This window comes from Gasterosteus aculeatus, chromosome 3, assembly GCF_964276395.1.
Source record: "Gasterosteus aculeatus chromosome 3, fGasAcu3.hap1.1, whole genome shotgun sequence".
In the NCBI taxonomy this organism is placed as follows: Eukaryota; Metazoa; Chordata; class Actinopteri; order Perciformes; family Gasterosteidae; genus Gasterosteus; species Gasterosteus aculeatus.
In genome coordinates, this window is record NC_135690.1 from 18,298,345 (window position 1) to 18,316,790 (window position 18,446).

Here is an 18,446-nt window from a genome sequence, read left to right on the forward strand (position 1 = left end):
CAAGCAGCTTTTTTCAAATGAAAATGTAAATGCTCTAATCTGCTTGTTTCCCCTCGTTTCACCTGCTTGTGTTCACGAGTTCATTGAAAACTTCTTCTGTCTCTTGTTGCCCGGCGGCTCGCTGAGCTCCTGGACTTCTCCTCAGACTCCTTCTAGTCACTGAAGGAGCACATCTCATGATCAACACAAAGAGCCAGACTAGATGCTTCAAGACCTCCAGGACCGCCTGTGTTCAGAAGATCAGCGTCTTCATCATACTCATCTTCATCACATCTTCTACCTGTAAACCTTTGATTCGTCCACGTTGTCTTTCAAGTCCTGAATCTGAATTTTTGATTCATTCATTTTACAGATATTTTGTAATTGTTGAGCAGGTTTGGAAATCAAACTGTAACATCTGAGCTGCTTCATAAATTATAATATTCATTATAAAAAGGTCTTTGTGTCTGAAATGAAGATGTCAGATTGCAATGTTAAAGGAGCATAAATAACATTTAGAACAGACATTTGAGGTGAAACGATGAAGACGATGTGACAAAATGAAGGCAACTAGACACGAGGCTTGTATAAAAACGAGACCCCTTTTTATTGTGTTCTCATATATAAAAGAAATACAAAAAAAGAAACATGGACACGGGGGGGGTCAGAGTGGGACGGGGGTCTGGGTTTTGGGTTAGGGCGACATAAAAAGGGAGCGACTGGAGGAGCATGTGGGGGGGGGGGGGCGTAGTCCTGTCCCCCCTCGTCTCTATAACCCCACCCCCTCATCTTCATCCTCCTCCTCCAGTTTCAGTTCTCCGCACATTCATTGTTGGCGGAGCGGTTTGCAGGAGGGCAGAAACAATCTCATTGGCCGAGTCAAACCTGAGTGGGAGGAGCCAAAGAAGCCCTCCCCTCACATGTGATGATGGAATGTGGGCGGGTTTGTTTTGCTCATCTGCTTCTGTTTACATTCAAATCTGACTGTTACTGTTGTTATAAAGTATCCACTTATTATTATTATTAGACTGTCACTGTTGTTATAAAGTATCCACTTATTATTGTTATTAGACTGTCACTGTTGTTATAAAGTATCCACTTATTATTATTATTAGACTGTCACTGTTGTTATAAAGTATCCACTTATTGCCAGCAGTCATTAGTCTCAGTAAACGAATCATTTATGTCGTATGCTTTGATTGATTGATTGAAGGGTTGTAAATCTCTCTTGTGGGTTTTCTTGTTTTTAAAGCCCTCTGAGGCAAAGATCTTGCATCTTAATTTGCATAATGTCGACTGAACCTCACGTTATGCAAATGAAGTGGGTCCGTGGATCAAAATGTCAAAGTAGATAAAAATCAAATCGATTTCCTGTTCATCTGCAAGTGCGAAAGTCTGTGACGCATCAGCTGAGGCCGAACCAAGCCCCGCCCCCTTGCCGCCGGACCGCTCTATTGTTGCACCTTTTTCCTCCCGTCTGATTCGCTGGATCGCCCCGTCTGAAAGGGTCCATGGAAACCTGTGAAAGTGATGTCCGCCCGCCCACGAGGAGCGGCGGGCGTCTCCATCTCGCCCTTGGCGGAGGAACATGGCCTCCTGTGTGAACAGAACCAGATCCACTGGAGGTCCAGAACCGGGCGCCGGGACTCCTCCAGAACTTCCCCTGAAGTTTTTCACTCAACCACTGGGATCGCGTTCCGCCTCCGAGGAGCAGAAGCTCCGCCTCCTCCGGGCCCCGCCCCCTCAGGTCAGCTCGGCCTTGTCGGCCGCCTCGGCGTGGTGCCCCGCCCCCACCTCGGAGCTGCCGGCCGCTAACAGCGTCCTGCGGTTGTAGTGGTGGTGGCCCTTCATGATGCCCGAGTTGTTGTTCTCGTTGAGGATCTGCTTCTGCTTCTGGCGGTTGAGCGACTGCACGAGGCCGAGCACCACGGCGGCCAGCGAGTACTGACCCGTGATCTTGCGCGGCTGCATGATGAGCGGGTTGGGCTGCACGCGGCCCAGCAGGAAGTGCGTGCGGATCTTGCCCTCCTGCTCGCTGATGCCCTTGACGTAGATCTCGCCGCGGTACTCGAAGGCGAAGCCGCGCTCCTTCAGGATCAGGAAGGTGTCCTCGGGGACCTGGATGTGTCCGCTGACCCCCGTGCTGTCCATCCGGCTGGACAGGTTCACCGTCTTCCCCCAGATGTCGTACTGAGGCTTCTTGGCGCCGATCACGCCCGCCACCACCGAGCCGTGGGCCATTCCTGGGGAGACACACGGGGGGAGGGGGGGGAGTCAGGGCGTGTCCAGCAGTCCCACACGCTTAAGACCACGTAGAACCAACATACTACATATAGAACGAGGCGGGACGGGAGGGAGGGAGGAGAAAGGGAGAGGGATGGGGGAGGAGGTGGAGGGTGCAGAGGCGGAGGAGCAGAAGGTGAAGAAGGGGGAGGAGGCATAGGAGGAGGAGGAGGAGCAGGAGGTGGAGGAGGCGAAGAAGGGGGAGGGGGCATAGGAGGAGGAGGAGCAGGAGGTGGCGAATGAGGGGGAAGAGCAGGAGGTGGAGGAGGCGAGGAAGGGGAAGGAGGAGCAGGAGGTGGAGGAGGCGAAGAAGGGGGAGGAAGAGGAGCAGGAGGTGGAGGAGGTGAAGAAGGGGGAGGAGGCATAGGAAGGGGAGGAGCAGGAGGTGAAGAAGGGGGAGGAGGCATAGGAGGGGGAGGAGGAGGAGGTGGAGGAGGCGAAGAAGGGGGAGAAGGAGCAGGAGGAGTAGGAGGCGAAGAAGGGGGAGGAGGAGGAGCAGGAGGTGGAGGAGGCGAAGAAGGGGGAGGAAGAGGAGCAGGAGGAGGAGGAGGCGAAGAAGGGGGAGGAGGAGGAGCAGGAGGTGGAGGAGGCGAAGAAGGGGGAGGAGGAGGAGCAGGAGGAGGAGGAGGCAAAGAAGGGGGAGGAGGAGGAGCAGGAGGTGGAGGAGGCGAAGAAGGGGGAGGAGGAGGAGCAGGAGGAGGAGGAGGCAAAGAAGGGGGAGGAGGAGGAGCAGGAGGTGGAGGTGGTGAAGAAGGGGGAGGAGGAGGAGCAGGAGGTGGAGGAGGCGAAGAAGGGGGAGGAGGAGGAGCAGGAGGTGGAGGAGGTGAAGAAGGGGGAGGAGGCATAGGAGGGGGAGGAGCAGGAGGTGGAGGAGGTGAAGAAGGGGGAGGAGGCATAGGAGGGGGAGGAGGAGGAGGTGGAGGAGGCGAAGAAGGGGGAGAAGGAGCAGGAGGAGTAGGAGGCGAAGAAGGGGGAGGAGGAGGAGCAGGAGGTGGAGGAGGCGAAGAAGGGGGAGGAAGAGGAGCAGGAGGTGGAGGAGGCGAAGAAGGGGGAGGAGGAGGAGCAGGAGGTGGAGGAGGCGAAGAAGGGGGAGGAGGAGGAGCAGGAGGAGGTGCTCTCACCGATCCTCAGCTGGAAGTTGTTGAACGAGTGCTTGTTGATCTCCTGGATGCTCTCGTTGAGGGCGATGGCGAAGTCGGCCAGCGCACACAGGTGACCCCACTTGTCTTCACACTGCTGCGGGTCAGAGGAGAGCAGAGGGGGCGGAGTCAGCTGCAGGGCCGGCGTCGGGGCGTCGGGGGGCACATTTAAGTACACAACGGTACATTTACTGGGTGTACTTCTACGCGAGCTGCTTCGAGGTCACATTGAAATATTGGACTACATGGATGACATCACGCAGCCGAGAGAAGGTGGAGGCGTGACGGATGAGCGCTGTGTGTGCGCGGGCGGAGGCGGTCAGAGGGGAAGTCCCGGCTGACGGGGGCTCACCTGTTTCTCGGGGGACAGGCCGGACACCGCCATGTAGGTGCTGCCGATGGTTTTGATCTTCTCGATGTCCTGGAAGCGATCCTCCCCCAGCAGCTGTGGAGAGAAGAGGGGCGTGAACCCAGAACCCCTCAGGATGACGTCACAGATGGAGGAGCACCACCAGGGGGGGCTGCTCGCCACGACACCAACTGTAAATCTGCTCCTCCAGGTGGGGGGGGGGGGCACTTCAAAGGTCTCACCTCGTCGAAGTCGGCGATGATCTCGTTGAGCAGCCGGAGGCACTCGACCCCCTGGTTGTTCATCTCCGTCTGCGAGTAGAAGTCAGCGAAGCCCGGGATGGAGGCGAACATCACCCCCACCGAGTCGTAGGACTGGGAGTACAGCTCCTGCGGGCGGGGAGGGGGGGCAGGTAGACCACACACCTTTCACTCAGAACGCCAGGGTTCATCGTGACGTTTGCTATGACGGGTTAGAACCCGGAGGTGATGATGCTGACCTCCACCACTGGGGGGCGCCATCGACCCGCCGCACCAAGCTGCTGGAGTGACTCATCGCATCCTTATGGGAATATGTGAATAGGCTGGCAAACAAAGCGTCTAACATTTCAAATGGATTTAATTAAAGGAGGGGGGGGGGTGTTCTGCTCGACTCTTCATTTTAATTATACATTAATAAGCCCCGACTTCATTGTGACATCGTTGCCGACATTATGCAAACTTCACGAGTCAAAGAACTTCCTTTAGGAGGCGTTTCACACACTGTATGCAGAGACCTGCCAATCAGCATGTAGCCCCGCCCTAAAGCGTCTCCTGCTTTAAGGTCTGATAGAGACCTGCCAATCAGCGTGTAGCCCCGCCCTAAAGCGTCCCCTGCTTTAAGGTCTGCTAGAGACCTGCCAATCAGCGTGTAGCCCCGCCCTAAAGCGTCTCCTGCTTTAAGGTCTGATAGAGACCTGCCAATCAGCGTGTAGCCCCGCCCTAAAGCGTCCCCTGCCTCATGGTCTGTTTGACGCTACGTGGAGCATCAGTTGCTGAAGCATTGGGCAGGAGGAAGAATCTGAGATGTGATTTAAAGGCTCCATTGCAGTCAAGTTAAACCTTTTTTCCTCACATTTATGATTGTTATGATTTCAGTTTTGGGGATAAAAAATAGTCAATGGCATCAAAATGAAGAGAGAAAAACGATCATTCAAAAAGCCCCCGAATGAAAATGCTGAAGAAGATGAACGAACCTGATTAACCTGCTGCATCTCAACAGCTCCTCATCTACAACATCTAACCCACTGAAACCATGACCAGCCTGATTAATAATGTAAGGAGGGAGCAGGGCCCCCACCCGGCCCCCACCCGGCCCCCACACGGCCCCCACAGACGTATTTTGAAACGTGTCTCTCTTTTAATTAGAAGCAGGCAGAATGGTGCAGCTCTCCTGTGACGCATCCATGACGGTGCTTCTTAAACAACATGAGCAGAATCGATCGACCTCAGAGTTCTACGGGGGGGGGGGGGGGGCAATGAACCACGCTTCCTTATATCTGATGCGTGGAGAGAGTACTTCATGTCCCAGTGATGGAGATGGTCGTTTACTGCAGAATTCAGCATTCATATATAAAAATGAACCATAATTCACTAAATGAACATCATGTTGTGTTGAAGAAGACTTGAAACTAGAGACTGAGACAATAAACTCATGTTTACAATGTTTACTGAGCCCCCTGCTGGTCACTACAGAGAAGTAGAGTCATTTCCTCATAGACGTCTATGGGAGCAGAGGAGTCGCCCCCTGCTGGTCACTACAGAGAAGTAGAGTCATTTCCTCATAGACGTCTATGGGAGCAGAGGAGTCGCCCCCTGCTGGTCACTACAGAGAAGTAGAGTCATTTCCTCATAGACGTCTATGGGAGCAGAGGAGTCGCCCCCTGCTGGTCACTACAGAGAAGTAGAGTCATTTCCTCACAGACGTCTATGGGAGCAGAGGAGTCGCCCCCTGCTGGTCACTACAGAGAAGTAGAGTCATTTCCTCATAGACGTCTATGGGAGCAGAGGAGTCGCCCCCTGCTGGTCACTACAGAGAAGTAGAGTCATTTCCTCATAGACGTCTATGGGAGCAGAGGAGTCGCCCCCTGCTGGTCACTGCACAGAATGCAGCCCAAGATGTGAAACTGTGTTTAGTGAAATTACTGCTGTGACCAAGTTCCTCAACCCCCCCGAGGGTCCGGCGCTCACCTCGTTGTCCCGGTCCTTCTCCAGGAAGTGTCGGGCCACGTGGCTGGGCAGGATGTTCCTCAGCATGTTCTCGTTGTGTTCTCGCAGCTCCTTCATCTCGTTGATCTCCTCCTTGGCCTGAACGCGCCACAGGAAGTCCAGGCGCGCCGTGTACTCCAGCTGGAGGGCGGCAAACACCACACATGACACATATCCACAAATCCTCCTCTTCTTACTAAATACTGGAACCTGTGTGAGCTGTCAATCACGGGAGGAAAACAAATGTTAAGCTCTTCGTCGATGAAGAGGCTGGTCAGAACTTTAGCTTCGGTGGATGGAGATAGTTGAATGTTCTAGAGATGCGTTCAGAGGTTCTAACCCTGAACCCTCAGAGGTTTTAGAAGATTGAACTACTCCCTGTCCACTCGGCCTGCTCGCTCTGCGAGATGCAGAGATTAAGAAGAGAGAGAATCTACGCGTTTCAAAATAAGAGCCTCGTCTCTTGTGACAGGAAGAAGAACCTGCTTTAGAAAGTCATGTTTCCAGTCAAATGCGCATTAATCAGGTTGGAGCCTTCTTAAGTCGCGCTGTAATCTTCTCAGTCAGTTCGGCGGGGTCATTTGGACGACTTCATACATCTCGCGCTCATTTAATAAGTACTGATCGAGAGCTGCAGTCGGATTGCTGTGATGAAAAAGGCAGAGTGAGAATCAACGAGTCTGCTGCCGCAAAGAAGAAGCCGACTTCTCAGAGAGGGAAACGTGCTACAAGGGAGTCAAATATAACGCTCCTCACTCCCGGTGATGAGGCTGCCTCTCTCCCTCTATATACATATATATATATATACATATATATATATATATATATATATATGTATGTGAGCACAGACCTGGTAAAATAAACGTCTTTCCCGTCTAACGCATCTCACACAAACAGCCTCCCGCGCTGACAGCCGGTGGAATTGACCCGGCGGTGGAGATCAGTGAGCCGGATGACTCCCAATGAGGTCCGTGTCTGAGGTGCTTTTACTGGAGACACAAAAAGCGGCTCAATTACCGCCGTCTCCTCTGCACCGTTAACGGTTGCCACGGTGACGGCCCGGCGTGGTCCAAGCGGCGGGCGTGGTTCTGTGCGTCCCTGAGGGGACGTGACGCTGCACGGAGGACGTTGACCCCACAGACGCTTTTCCTTCATTGCCGTCAGGAGCCGTTGGATCGTTAACATTTAAACCTTGGGTCTGTTTTTTGATGAATGTTTGCGTTCAAACAGGACCCGTTAGCGTCTCGTTAGCGTAGCATCAGGCTCAGAGCGGCTGCTCGCCTCACCTCCTCTCTGACGGGCCTCACCTGCTGGCCGTGGTAGAACACAGCGAGGAGGAACATGGCCATCAGGAGCAGAGACGTCTCTTTGGTCCCCAGGAAGTTTCTGTTGGAACAAACAAAGAACGTCTCGTGACGATGTTTCTATTTCCAGACAAACTCTCCTCATATTCTGATTCTGCTTCTCTGAACAACGGCATTACAGATGAATTCCAGCCTCAAACTAAAGGACGAGGTGTGTGTCGGGGGAAGGGGATCCGCCGTGGCTTCCCTCTTATCATCTTGACCTTCTCTCGTCCCCCAGAGGCGCATAAATAAATGAGGCCGCCTCCCATCGGCTCCCCCGCGGCGCCGCGTGCACGGCGCTGCACAGGCCGCTCACCTGCTCGGGGACGAAGCCTCGGTACGTCTGGACCGTGAAGGGCAGCGCACTACTTTCCTCACAAACACTTGTCTCCTGAAGAAAAGGTCAACCTGCTGTGTCTTTAATTTAATACACGTTCTTTGTCTGTTTCATCTATTTGACTACTACTCTACTGTGTTGGTGTCTAGTGGACCGCGGACTGAGCGCTGGTGACCTGTTGGTTGCCGTGGAGCTGCTGATGGTACGACAGCAGGCGATGGAATGGACCACCGCGGTGTCCCGTGTGGGCCGGACAGCGCTCTAAAGGACTCACTCCGTGTTGTGGTGGACGGCGTCGTAGCGGACGAACAGGGAGGTGTAGAAGGCCTCCGTCAGCAGGGAGTAGACGGCGATCATCACCAGCAGCACCGCCAGCTTCAACACCGAGTTGAGCCGCAGGAACACGGCACACGTCACCATGGCCAGGACCCCCGTGAACACAAAGTACTGGGGGGGCACAGAGACATGGTGTGTGATCTGTGAGCTAACGTGCTAAAGGTGCCTTCTGCGTGGTTTTAAACATCAAAAACTACAATCCATAATCTGAAAAACGAGACTATTGGTAATTGATCGATGGATATTATGAATATTCTTTATCATAAAGACGCTTCGCTGACGCTGATCCTGTCTGTATGCTGAAGACCTTAAAGGTGGAGTCAAGTTGGTCCTTTTAAAGATTTTTTAGGGAGGAGGCGAAGCGGCGACGTGTCTCCACGTCTTACCTCCGGGTAGAAGCAGATGTCGGGGACGGAGGCCGACTCGTTGTACGTCTGGTTCCTGAAGGCGCCGGACTTGTCGAAGTCGCACCACAGCTGTGGGAGGAAAAAGGTTACGAGGTTAGAGGTTAGAGCCAGCTGAAGTCCACGGGCCAAATACCAGCAACACCGCGACGGCGCCAAGTGAAGGCTGAACTCACTATATTGATCATTGCCGCCAGGAAGTTGATGAGGATGGAGACCAAGATGATGCCGTTCCTGGCGGCGTAGGTCTCGTTGATCCAGCAGCAGGCTTTGCGCAGGACCAGAGGGAGACACTTGTAGTCCTCCGCCGTGGTAACCAGGACCAGGCAGCAGTGCAGGACGATGAGGACTGAGAACTGGATCGCCATGGTTACCATCCTGCAGGGAGGCGCGACACAAATGGCGAGCTCAGCCTCATGACTTAAAGAGTGGACGATCCGATCGGTTCGAGTGAATCAGTACTTCATGTTTTAATGCGATTATTTATTATGATTCCAGTTGACTCGAAGAAGCTCATCTCCTTTACCTGGCCGAGGGAAGCAGGCTTTGGATGGTGGTGATGAAGATGAGCACGATGAAGGCGCACACCAGGTTGGACTTGAAGACCTCGTCCCTCATCTGGGAATACTGCGACGTGACAAGGAGGAGGAGGAGGAGGAAGAGGGGGAGGAGGAGGAAGAGGAGGAGGAGGAGGAGCAGGAGGTGGAGGAGGAGGAGGGGGAGGTGGAAGAGGAGAAGGAGGAGGAGGAGAAGGAAGAGGAGGAAGAGGAGGAGGAGGAGGGGGAGGAGGAGGTGGAGGAGAAGGAAGAGGAGGAAGAGGAGGAGGAGGGGGACGGGGAGGTGGAGGAGGAAGAGGGGGAGGTGGAGGAAGAGGAGGAGGATGAGGGGGACGGGGAGGTGGAGGAGGAGGAGGTGGAGGAGGAGGAAGAGGAGGAGGAGGGGGACGGGAGGTGGAGGAGGTGGAGGGGGAGGTGGAGGAAGAGGAGGAGGATGAGGGGGACGGGGAGGTGGAGGAGGAGGAGGTGGAGGAGGAGGAAGAGGAGGAGGAGGGGGACGGGAGGTGGAGGAGGTGGAGGAGGAGGAAGAGGAGGAGGAGGAGGGGACGAGGAGGTGGAGGAGGAGGGGGAGGGGGAGGAGGAGGAGGTGGAGGAGGTGGAGGAGGAGGAGGGGGAGGTGGAGGAGGAGGAGGAGGAAAGGAAGAGAAGAAAAAGAAATAAAAGTTTTCAGATAAACTCACAGAAAACGTTACCTGGAAAACTGCCGGAACTTTCAGAGGGTCAAAGGTCAAGGGGTCATTAGGTCAGCTGGAGATGGACAGGAGCCAAAGTTTGTTCTCATCTTAAAACAATGATGTGATTCTGCATGCAGCGCTAACGCTAACGCTACCGCTACCGCTAACTAGCGCTCTGCTCCATAAATGTGGCTTCTTGCAGGTCGCTGCACAAAGTTTGTTACTGTCTGTGACATGAAATAAATGATGTGGTTTATTATCAGCTTGTGAGCTTGACCCAGGAGTGGGGAGGAAGAGGGAGGAGGAGGGGGACGAAGGGGAGGAAGAGGGGGGAGGAGGGGGAGGAAGAGGGGGCAGGGATCACATAAAGGTGAACTCAAAGGTTAGAGAAAGGGGGCAAGAATGAACACTCAGACACATCCAGAAATATATTCTGATCGTATTCAGAAATATGGAACTAGTAGTAGAAGTAGTAGTACTAGCAGTAGTTGTTGTAGTATTTGTACATTTGATAAAAAGTGTGTGTAGGTGGTGACTTTGGTCATGAGTAAACTGAAGGAGCTTCTGCAGTTAAGAAACTTAAATTAAAGTCAAAGTTGATTTATGCTAAATTTGGATTCATGTTTGCAGCAATTCAACAAAAAAGGAGCGTCGTACTTTATTCATACGCAGTCTGACTGTCGACTGAATAATAATACTTAACCTAATAATACTACGACCTTTAATTCCAACCAATAAGTCAGTTCATACATTTTAAAAGTAAAGTGAAAAAGTTCAGTTCAAAGTTGTTCAGTTCATGTTTTAAACTGAACGCTGCCTTAATAAAATTGAGTGAATTTTCATATTCAATTAGTTTGAAGAGTGAATTAATTAATTACTAAATCATTTAAAACATATTTACATACATTTTGTTTGGAAAATCTATTATAATTAATAATCTAAATAACTAAAATATGAAACAGAATTATAATCTGATTTATTGACATTGTTTTCTATTCCATTCAGAAGAGTTTTAATTGGTTGACTGACTGATTTTAAATAGCACGTCTGTAATGACTGTGATATAATATCACCCTTCAGACTCCGTACGTCTAATGGATTTAATGTACAACATGAAGCGTCGGTGCCTTCAGCTCACTCGTGACAGCTTGTTGGTTGCTGTGTCTTTGTTAAGAATAGAACTGGGGGGGCAGAGGGGGTCCGGGGGGGGCAGAGGGACAGGGGGGGGGGGGGCTACCTTCCAGCTACCTTCTCTTCCAGGCCGGAGTCTTTAAACATCAGAGAGAAAGGCTTCATATGCTCTCCTCTCAACTTATCGCCACTCCGTAAGTCGATGGCGCTCTCTATTCGCTCGTTTACGTCCTCGGGACCCGACTGCACATGCAAAGCTCGTGCGAGATGGTTTGGAAGCAGATTTATCGAATTTCTCGTTAAGGCGGCCAGAATCTAAGGGGGGAAAAGCACATGCACATAGAATGAACCCGCTAGCCCCCCCCCGCCCCCCGCTGGCTTCATTCCAGTGACAAATGAAAGACACACAGTTTATTACATCCACAAAAAACAAGAAGAAGAAAATGCTCATGATGCAAAAACACAGGAAGCAGATGGAGGAGAAAGTAAAAGCATGAAGCGATGCATCAGAACGCAGGCGGGAGGAACACGACACCGTGAAGACGACGAGCAACCACGAGAAACCAACTCTGAACGTGCATTATGGCGTCGCCCACGGCAACCGTGCAGGAAATGAATAAGCCGAACTGCAAAGACTAATCGGACGTTAGGAAGGTTCTCCTCGGGTTTAATCTCCCACTTCACCACTTCCTGGTCGGTCTGAGGGGGAAAGGGCCGGAGGTCGTGACCTTCCTCAACCCTCCTCCTTTAGATCTGAGGGTCCCGCTCAGGGTTCGTCACCCACTCATACGTATGTAATGTAACCGTGTGGATAAATGCTGCAACCAGGTGAAAGGGCCACTTGGTCAAAGACAGAGATTCAAAGTTACATAGTTGGAGAACTTGTGGTCCGTCAGGTGAAAGTATTTGTGCATCAACATGAAGCGACAGACTCAGCAGGTGGCGTCAGTGAAAGTGGAATCCTTTTCAAATTTACATCCAATAATAAATCCACAATCAACACGAATTCATGTAACGTTGAGCAACACGTGTCTATTTGTGCTTGTCACATGGATCCGGTCTTTTAGAATTAACTTCTGTCGGCACATGAAACTAAAGTGCTTCCGTTTGTAAAATATCTCCTTGTGGCTTTCTTTGTTGTCCTGTTCTTCATACTTCCTGGTTCATGATTACATCCAACGTTTGTAGCCACGCCCGCCCATGTTGACTGATCTTAATGTTATAATATATATTATAATGACCCGTCATGTGACATCATCAGCATCAACGTTTGACTGGCTGCTTGAATCACATGGTCTGTGATCTGCAGTTATATATATGTATATATATATATATGTATATATATATATATATATACATATATAAACAACCCCGGCGTGGTCCACCGAGGCCCCGCCCTCTGAGGCTCCGCCCCCGAGGCTGCTGTGCGTCACTGAGCAGGTAAGCGTGGTAGAGGTCACTCCCACAGGATCAGACTGCAGCCGAGTAGTTCAGACTAAGTCCATCACACTGAGATCCTTAGGAGGTCGTCTCCGGACAGAGGGGGGGGGGTTGGTCAGGGTCATCTGACTATCACACTCCGTCTCTACGGGCGGATTAAAGTCCACTCAGATCACCTGCAGATTAGAGACGTAATCTGGAGACAAAGTGTCACATGTTGAGAGACGAACGTCTCACGTTCCTCTGCAGCTGTTTTCAATAAGAATGAACCAAATGATCTGAAACACCAGCTGAGTTAAAAATAGAACAACATGATGGATAAATGTTGCCGCCGTAATTTACGTTTTGTTACAAATCATTTATTTGTTTTGTTAATTATGTGTATTCACTTAATATTATTTCAGGTTCATACTTGAAACAACTTTCTTTATGATTTATTCGATTCACCTGAGGAGGATCAGCGGATACGAGTCACAGGGCTTCCTTTGTATTGGACGTATTGACCTTACGTTGTCCACCATGTTAATCGTGTTCAAATCAAACAACCAAATGTAAAACGACAACGCGAGTGTTTTCTGTGAGTCAGGAAGCGGAGCCCGAGACCAGGAGAAGCAGAAGCAGACGTCATCACAATGTAAAGGGTCCGTCACTCTTTACAACGAGGAACAACCACATCTGACATCAAGACTTTCTCATTCAAACCATAATATCAATTTAAATAATTATATTGCACTCAACTAAATGCAAATTGCCCCCCAGCAGAGACGGAGAGACGCGAGTGGAGCTGAACTCCGCTGAACCTCTGCTGCATATAAATGGACACGAGTGTCAGATCATTAGCATACTCAAATACACAAGCGCCATTATGCATCCGTACGTGTTCCTGGACCGATCTCAGCGGGGATGTGATCTGCCTCCTGAACACAACCAGCAGGGATCTTCTCAACGTCCACGCCGGGAACGTGTGGCTGGAAATGAACCGCCGCGTTGATCAGGAGGAGAATAATCGGATCAATGATAACGAATCGCTCACAGCTCCGACCTAGCATGAGCTAACTGGGTGCTAGCAACATTTTGACTGAGCAATCGGGAGAAAAAAATGGATGATTGGTTGAAATATTGTTTTTGTGCTGCAGCCCAGAGAAGCTGGTTGGCTTAGCTTAGCTTAGCTTAGCTTAGCCGACAGTTGGGTTCAGACTTCGGACTCCCTCTAAAGCGGCACGGTGCTGCCCGGTTCAACAAGAAGCACAAATGGGTTTAGTGTGGGACGCTTGAAAGGCCGTTTGATGAACAAGAAGCCAACGCGGAGGCGGAAAGGAACCGGCGGCTGTGGCTGGTTTTGGGCCCAAAGGGCACGAATGTCTCACGCAAATGCCAACATGTGACGCCAGGAAAAAGGGTCGAATGGAGTTTGGAGAGCGAGACGAGGCGGCGTGAGCTGGAGAACTCTGGTGTGAAGGATTCACTCGTACTTCGGGGCCAGGAGGCCGAATTCACAGCAACGTGGCCGGCGCTCTCCGCGGGGTCAGAGCAGGCGGTTATGATCATGTCACGTGGGGAGGAGGACCCACATGCAGCGAGACGCTCTGGACGCGCAGAGGAACGCTGATGGAGTGGTTGACTCAACGTTAGCACGTTGACGCTACGCTGCGGGAGTGGAAGGATAAATGTTTTCAAGTTCCAACGGTAACAATGCTAATGGGCATGCTAATGGTTTCTTTGCTAATGGTAGCAAAGAAACCAAATGTAGGAGTTCCCTTCTGTAGGATGTAGGAGCCGTTGAATGAGGACGGGAATGAGGATTAGAGGACTTCCACATGATGCACAAGCACCGCTGGTCCACCAGGAGGTCACGTTCCCTCTCGTCCTCCTTCACGTCCTCTCCGCCTGACTGACGCGCGACATCATTCTACCTCCAAACCGCTGACGCTGAAAACCAAATGGGGCGAAGGAGGCGGGACGACCGGCGACGGAGAAGTCGAGCTCGACATAAAAGACGCTTCAAACCCTTTGATGAGCACGGAGACAACCGTTGGACTGGCGGCGCTGACGAGCCGTCACTGTGCCACAAACCGAGACACGGCACTCGGCGGTGGTGAAAATATGAATAAATGATTCTAGAAAACAAGCGCACGGCTCCATGGAGGCTGCCAGCTGACGGGCCGCCGTCTCAGGAGGTCAGAGTTCACGCTCAGGAGACAAAACCACGCAGACTTCACCGCCTGGACTGATGAATTTATAGACACGTTGGTTTCGGACTATCGGTCACTTTACTGCTGCTCTCGGTCAAAGGTCAAAGCCAGAACGCAGCACGGAAAATCTCCTTTGAGCATCACAGCGTTATTATTAATGCGCTCAGGCTAATTAGTTCACACGCTGTTGTCTGTGAGCATAAATAATATGACTCAATGCTTCAAAGACCCCCCCCCCCACATGAAGAATAAAAGCCTGAAGCTCTTGTCAAAGGCACACTGATGAAGACGGGATGAAGAGGACGAGTTGATGCTGCCACGCGTTGCCACGGTAACTCAATCCCTCCACCTCCCCCCGCAGGTGGAGAAAAGATAAAAGGGGGGAAACAAACAAGCGGCGAGACAACTGAGGAGATCACATGCACGCCTCCATCTGCGAGGGGGGAGGGGGGGGGGGTCAAAGTCTACGAGATAACATCATCTCTCTTTGTGACATTTTAGCGCCTCACTTCCAGCGACACAAAGAACAGTTCCATCTACCAATCTACCAACCCCCCCCCCGCCCCTCCCCTCCCCCGCGCAGTGCACGCCGTGCGGCGGGACTCACGTTCTGCTTCCCCACGATGTTGTCGAAGGGGAGCTCCGGGCTCCAGGACGCCTCGTTGAAGGTGGTGCTGCTGGCCCGGTGGTCGGCCGAGCTGGCCGAGTCCTTCATGATGTCCTCCGGCAGGCTGAGCGTGCTCTCCTCCGGCTGCTTGATCAAGAAGGTCTCGATGTTGTGGCGGCGCAGGAAGTCGTTGCGGTCCTTGCCGTGGCCCTCCTCCACCTCGTAGTCGCCGTTCAGGCAGTCCAGAGCCGCTTTGGAGATGTGGATCCTCCTGCAACGGTTCATACGGACATATTTCAAGATGTTGCCTTAAAGCTGCAGACGGAGAATTATTCTGGCCACCAGGGGGCAGAAGACACGCAGGACCGGCCCACTATCGCTTAGGAAAGGTGGCATGTTAGGAAACAGTTTGTCTCTAAGAAGGAGACGAGGAGTTAAGGGAGGACCGTTGACCTCTGAGGGGTGAAGTTGGGCATCGACGATGAACTCGTGACACCTTCTAGACACGACGCGCACCACATCCCAAACATCTGCCCCCTGTCTGTTCCCTTCCTGTTAAAGGCGTCCTCACCCTGGGATCCCTCCTGACTCCAGCTTGTTGGCGATGTCCACGTCCCAGGACCAGACGTCAAACTGCCACTTGCGGAGTCCCAAGACGCCGCACAGCACGGAGCCGGAGTGGATCCCGATGCGCATGTCGATGTCGTGTTTCGTGCGTGATCTCACATATCTGGAAGGGAGGAAATAGACGAGGCACTCTTTGCTTTTCTAGTCCTCTGACCTGCACGTGGTGCGAGGACACGGGGACGAGAAGGTGAACCCCCAACCTTTGCATTTTAAATTAGTCTCAGCTGGTGTAAAACGTGCAGAGAAAAAACAAGAGTTCCGTCTTGAACTCAAAATCCTCCTTTAAATGGCTGAAGTGATGTTTGAACGTGGAAGGTAAATATTCAATAATGAATCAATTGAATGACAAAGTGTATATTTGAGTAAAACAGTTTGTTTCCACGCTTCTGTGTTTGAAAAGGCTTCTTCTCTCTTTACATGTCAGACCCGCCCCCCCCACCTGGACCCGCGCGGCGGGCTCGCCGTGTTCACACAGCGAGACGCTTCACTCGGCGCCATCGACCCGCTGACCTACAGGGAGCCACATGTCGGACACCCGGACCCCCGCCGTGCGTTCCAGCTGTGGAGGAGTGAGGCCACGTGGTCTCGCCTCCTCGCGCTGAACCACGTGAAACCACGAGCAGAACATCCGGCAAACTGTCGACGCGAGTTACACAACGAGGGGGTCAGATGATGTCGTCCTTCACGTCATCCAGCAGCGTGTAGCAGGAGACTAAGTGGTCGCCTGTAAGCGGCTCAACATATTGACTTAATAGTGTACACTACAAATCTCACAGCTTATCCGTCACTAATCCCCCCACCCCCCCCCCCCCCCCCACGCTGACAGCGGGACAGAAACACGTCAACGCAGATCATCATAATGCAGGAACCTTCGTTAGTCATGTGACCTCAACCACGAGCCTGTGAATCCCTGTTGTGTCGTTTATAAAGTAGGACTCCATCATCGACGCCCCCCCCCCCCTCGTCGCATCGCTTGTCCCCGATGGTCCCGTAGAAACACGAAATGCTGGAAAGATGCAAATACAGGGCGGGAGGCGCGACCCCCCCCCCCCCCTCCTCCCCCCCGGGGGAGAACAGCTGATCGTGTTTACATGATGAGTTAATCTGGAGCTTCAAAGCTTCAAACTATTGAAAAGCTAAAAGTCGCAGCGCGTTTCGTGCGTCGACAGGAAGTCAGCTGACATGGTGGCTTCTGATTGGCTCACGGACACACGCCCAGCAGGCCTCCTGTAACTCACCTTCCCATTCAGGGTACGAACGGGGGACGCAGTTCAACCAGCCCGCCATGTTGTGTCCAATAAAACCCGTGAGATTTACTCTAATGGGGATTTCGGAGTCGTGTCCCTTTGTTGTGCGTAAAGGAACGACGGTGCACTCGTACCTGATGGTCTTGATCATGCTCAGGCCCATCTCCACGCAGCAGTGCGCGTGGTCCTGGCGGGGCTCGGGCAGGCCGGACACGCAGTAGTAACAGTCCCCCAGGATCTTGATCCGGAGGCAGTGGTTCTCCTGCAACACAGAGAAGCAAACAGGACATTTAACAATTCCTCCTACGAGTGAGAAAAAATCCTCGTGTGATAAGAAGGAAAACCGCTTGTGTCCATTTGTGATGCAATAAGTAAACAGTGCAAACAGGTGTTTGTTGGTTCAGTTTGTGACATCAGCTGTGTGTCATGAATGAAACCAATGACGTCTTAACGAGGTTTAAAACGTTTGAGAAGTGAGAAGCGCCACGCGGGTCACTCACGTGTGCGAGGCGGTCGAAGCGAGCGAAGAGTTCGTTCAACATCCGCACGAGCTCCTGAGCCGACAGCGTGGTGGACAGGTTGGTGAAGCCTTTGACATCTGCGAAAAGAATGCTGAATAAAATACGGAAATGTCACTTTAATATCCAGGTGACTTGTTTACAACCATCCAAATACGACACATGAAGGACGGACGGCAGCGCTTCATCATCAAATCGCTACCAGCACTTGTTGGACGTTGTTTTACGGAGTACATGAGACAGTAAGTGTCCTCCTTTAATGACTCATCTCGCTGTAACATGATGATAGCAGATGAACTTAAGAAGAGAAGGAACCTTTAGCGGCACGTGCACTTAAGACTGAGATGGATCCATGTGTATAAATATATGTATAAATATATAGATAGAAACGCAACCTTAGCCCCTCCCCCCCCCCCCCCCCCCCCCCCCGCTGCATGCAAGCCGCTCACCTGACGTTCTCGTAGCGGTGGATGTAGATCCGGTGGAACTGATGCTGCAGGTGTTCGTCCTCTACGTTTGTCATGTCGTTGATCATTTCTAAAACTACAAAACGAGGAAGGACCGACAGCACCAGTCTCTCCTGTGGGGGGGTAGGGAGGGGGGGGGGGGGGATGTTATCAGCTCTGTGCAATTATATAAAATACACACAAACACAATAATTGCTAAATATGATGTTTTTCTGCAGCAAAATGAAACTTACATTTAGTGAAACATAAATGATGCATGTTAACATTTCCTGTTGGAGTGTGAATCCCAGATTAAGAGCGACGAGGGATTAAATGTTGACACAAGTCCGTCCAACGCGAGTATTAACACGCAAAGTCAAACGGAGGAATCTTGTGAAAACACGTTACATAAAGACCGTGAGACATAATTGATAAGAAGCCTCTGCCGGCCTGAGCTGCCGCAAAGCCGCCGCTTCTTCTCCGCTTGGCAGAAGCACAAAGGGGCGTGTTGGTGAGGGTGGAGGCGTGTTGGTGGGCGTGTTGGTGGGCGTGTTGGTGAGGGTGGAGGCGTGTTGGTGGGCGTGTTGG

The 18,446-nt window shown here is 51.9% G+C and overlaps 1 protein-coding gene across 4 annotated transcripts in view; it reads right to left on the reverse strand.

The window, feature by feature from the left end:
* Nucleotides 1-561: 561 nt before the first annotated feature.
* The window catches only part of adcy8 (adenylate cyclase 8 (brain)), a 35,812-nt gene continuing 17,927 nt past the window's right edge, over nucleotides 562-18,446 (reverse strand). The window contains exons 3-18 of one of the 4 annotated variants that reach the window (XM_078099959.1): nucleotides 17,862-17,992; nucleotides 17,395-17,506; nucleotides 17,029-17,156; nucleotides 15,592-15,750; nucleotides 15,021-15,291; nucleotides 10,899-11,096; nucleotides 8,946-9,046; nucleotides 8,596-8,797; nucleotides 8,402-8,491; nucleotides 7,954-8,126; nucleotides 7,304-7,382; nucleotides 5,979-6,137; nucleotides 3,993-4,139; nucleotides 3,754-3,846; nucleotides 3,384-3,498; nucleotides 562-2,222 (exon numbers count right to left, since the gene is read on the reverse strand). In XM_078099959.1, coding sequence (XP_077956085.1) covers nucleotides 1,723-2,222; nucleotides 3,384-3,498; nucleotides 3,754-3,846; nucleotides 3,993-4,139; nucleotides 5,979-6,137; nucleotides 7,304-7,382; nucleotides 7,954-8,126; nucleotides 8,402-8,491; nucleotides 8,596-8,797; nucleotides 8,946-9,046; nucleotides 10,899-11,096; nucleotides 15,021-15,291; nucleotides 15,592-15,750; nucleotides 17,029-17,156; nucleotides 17,395-17,506; nucleotides 17,862-17,992 — 2,658 coding nt within the window. In that variant the 3' untranslated portion in view covers nucleotides 562-1,722. Of the gene's footprint in view, nucleotides 2,223-3,383; nucleotides 3,535-3,753; nucleotides 3,847-3,992; nucleotides 4,140-5,978; nucleotides 6,138-7,303; nucleotides 7,383-7,953; nucleotides 8,127-8,401; nucleotides 8,492-8,595; nucleotides 8,798-8,945; nucleotides 9,047-10,898; nucleotides 11,097-15,020; nucleotides 15,292-15,591; nucleotides 15,751-17,028; nucleotides 17,157-17,394; nucleotides 17,507-17,861; nucleotides 17,993-18,446 lie in introns of all 4 variants that reach the window. The other 3 variants (XM_078099958.1, XM_078099961.1, XM_078099960.1) reach the window with 3 other exon arrangements.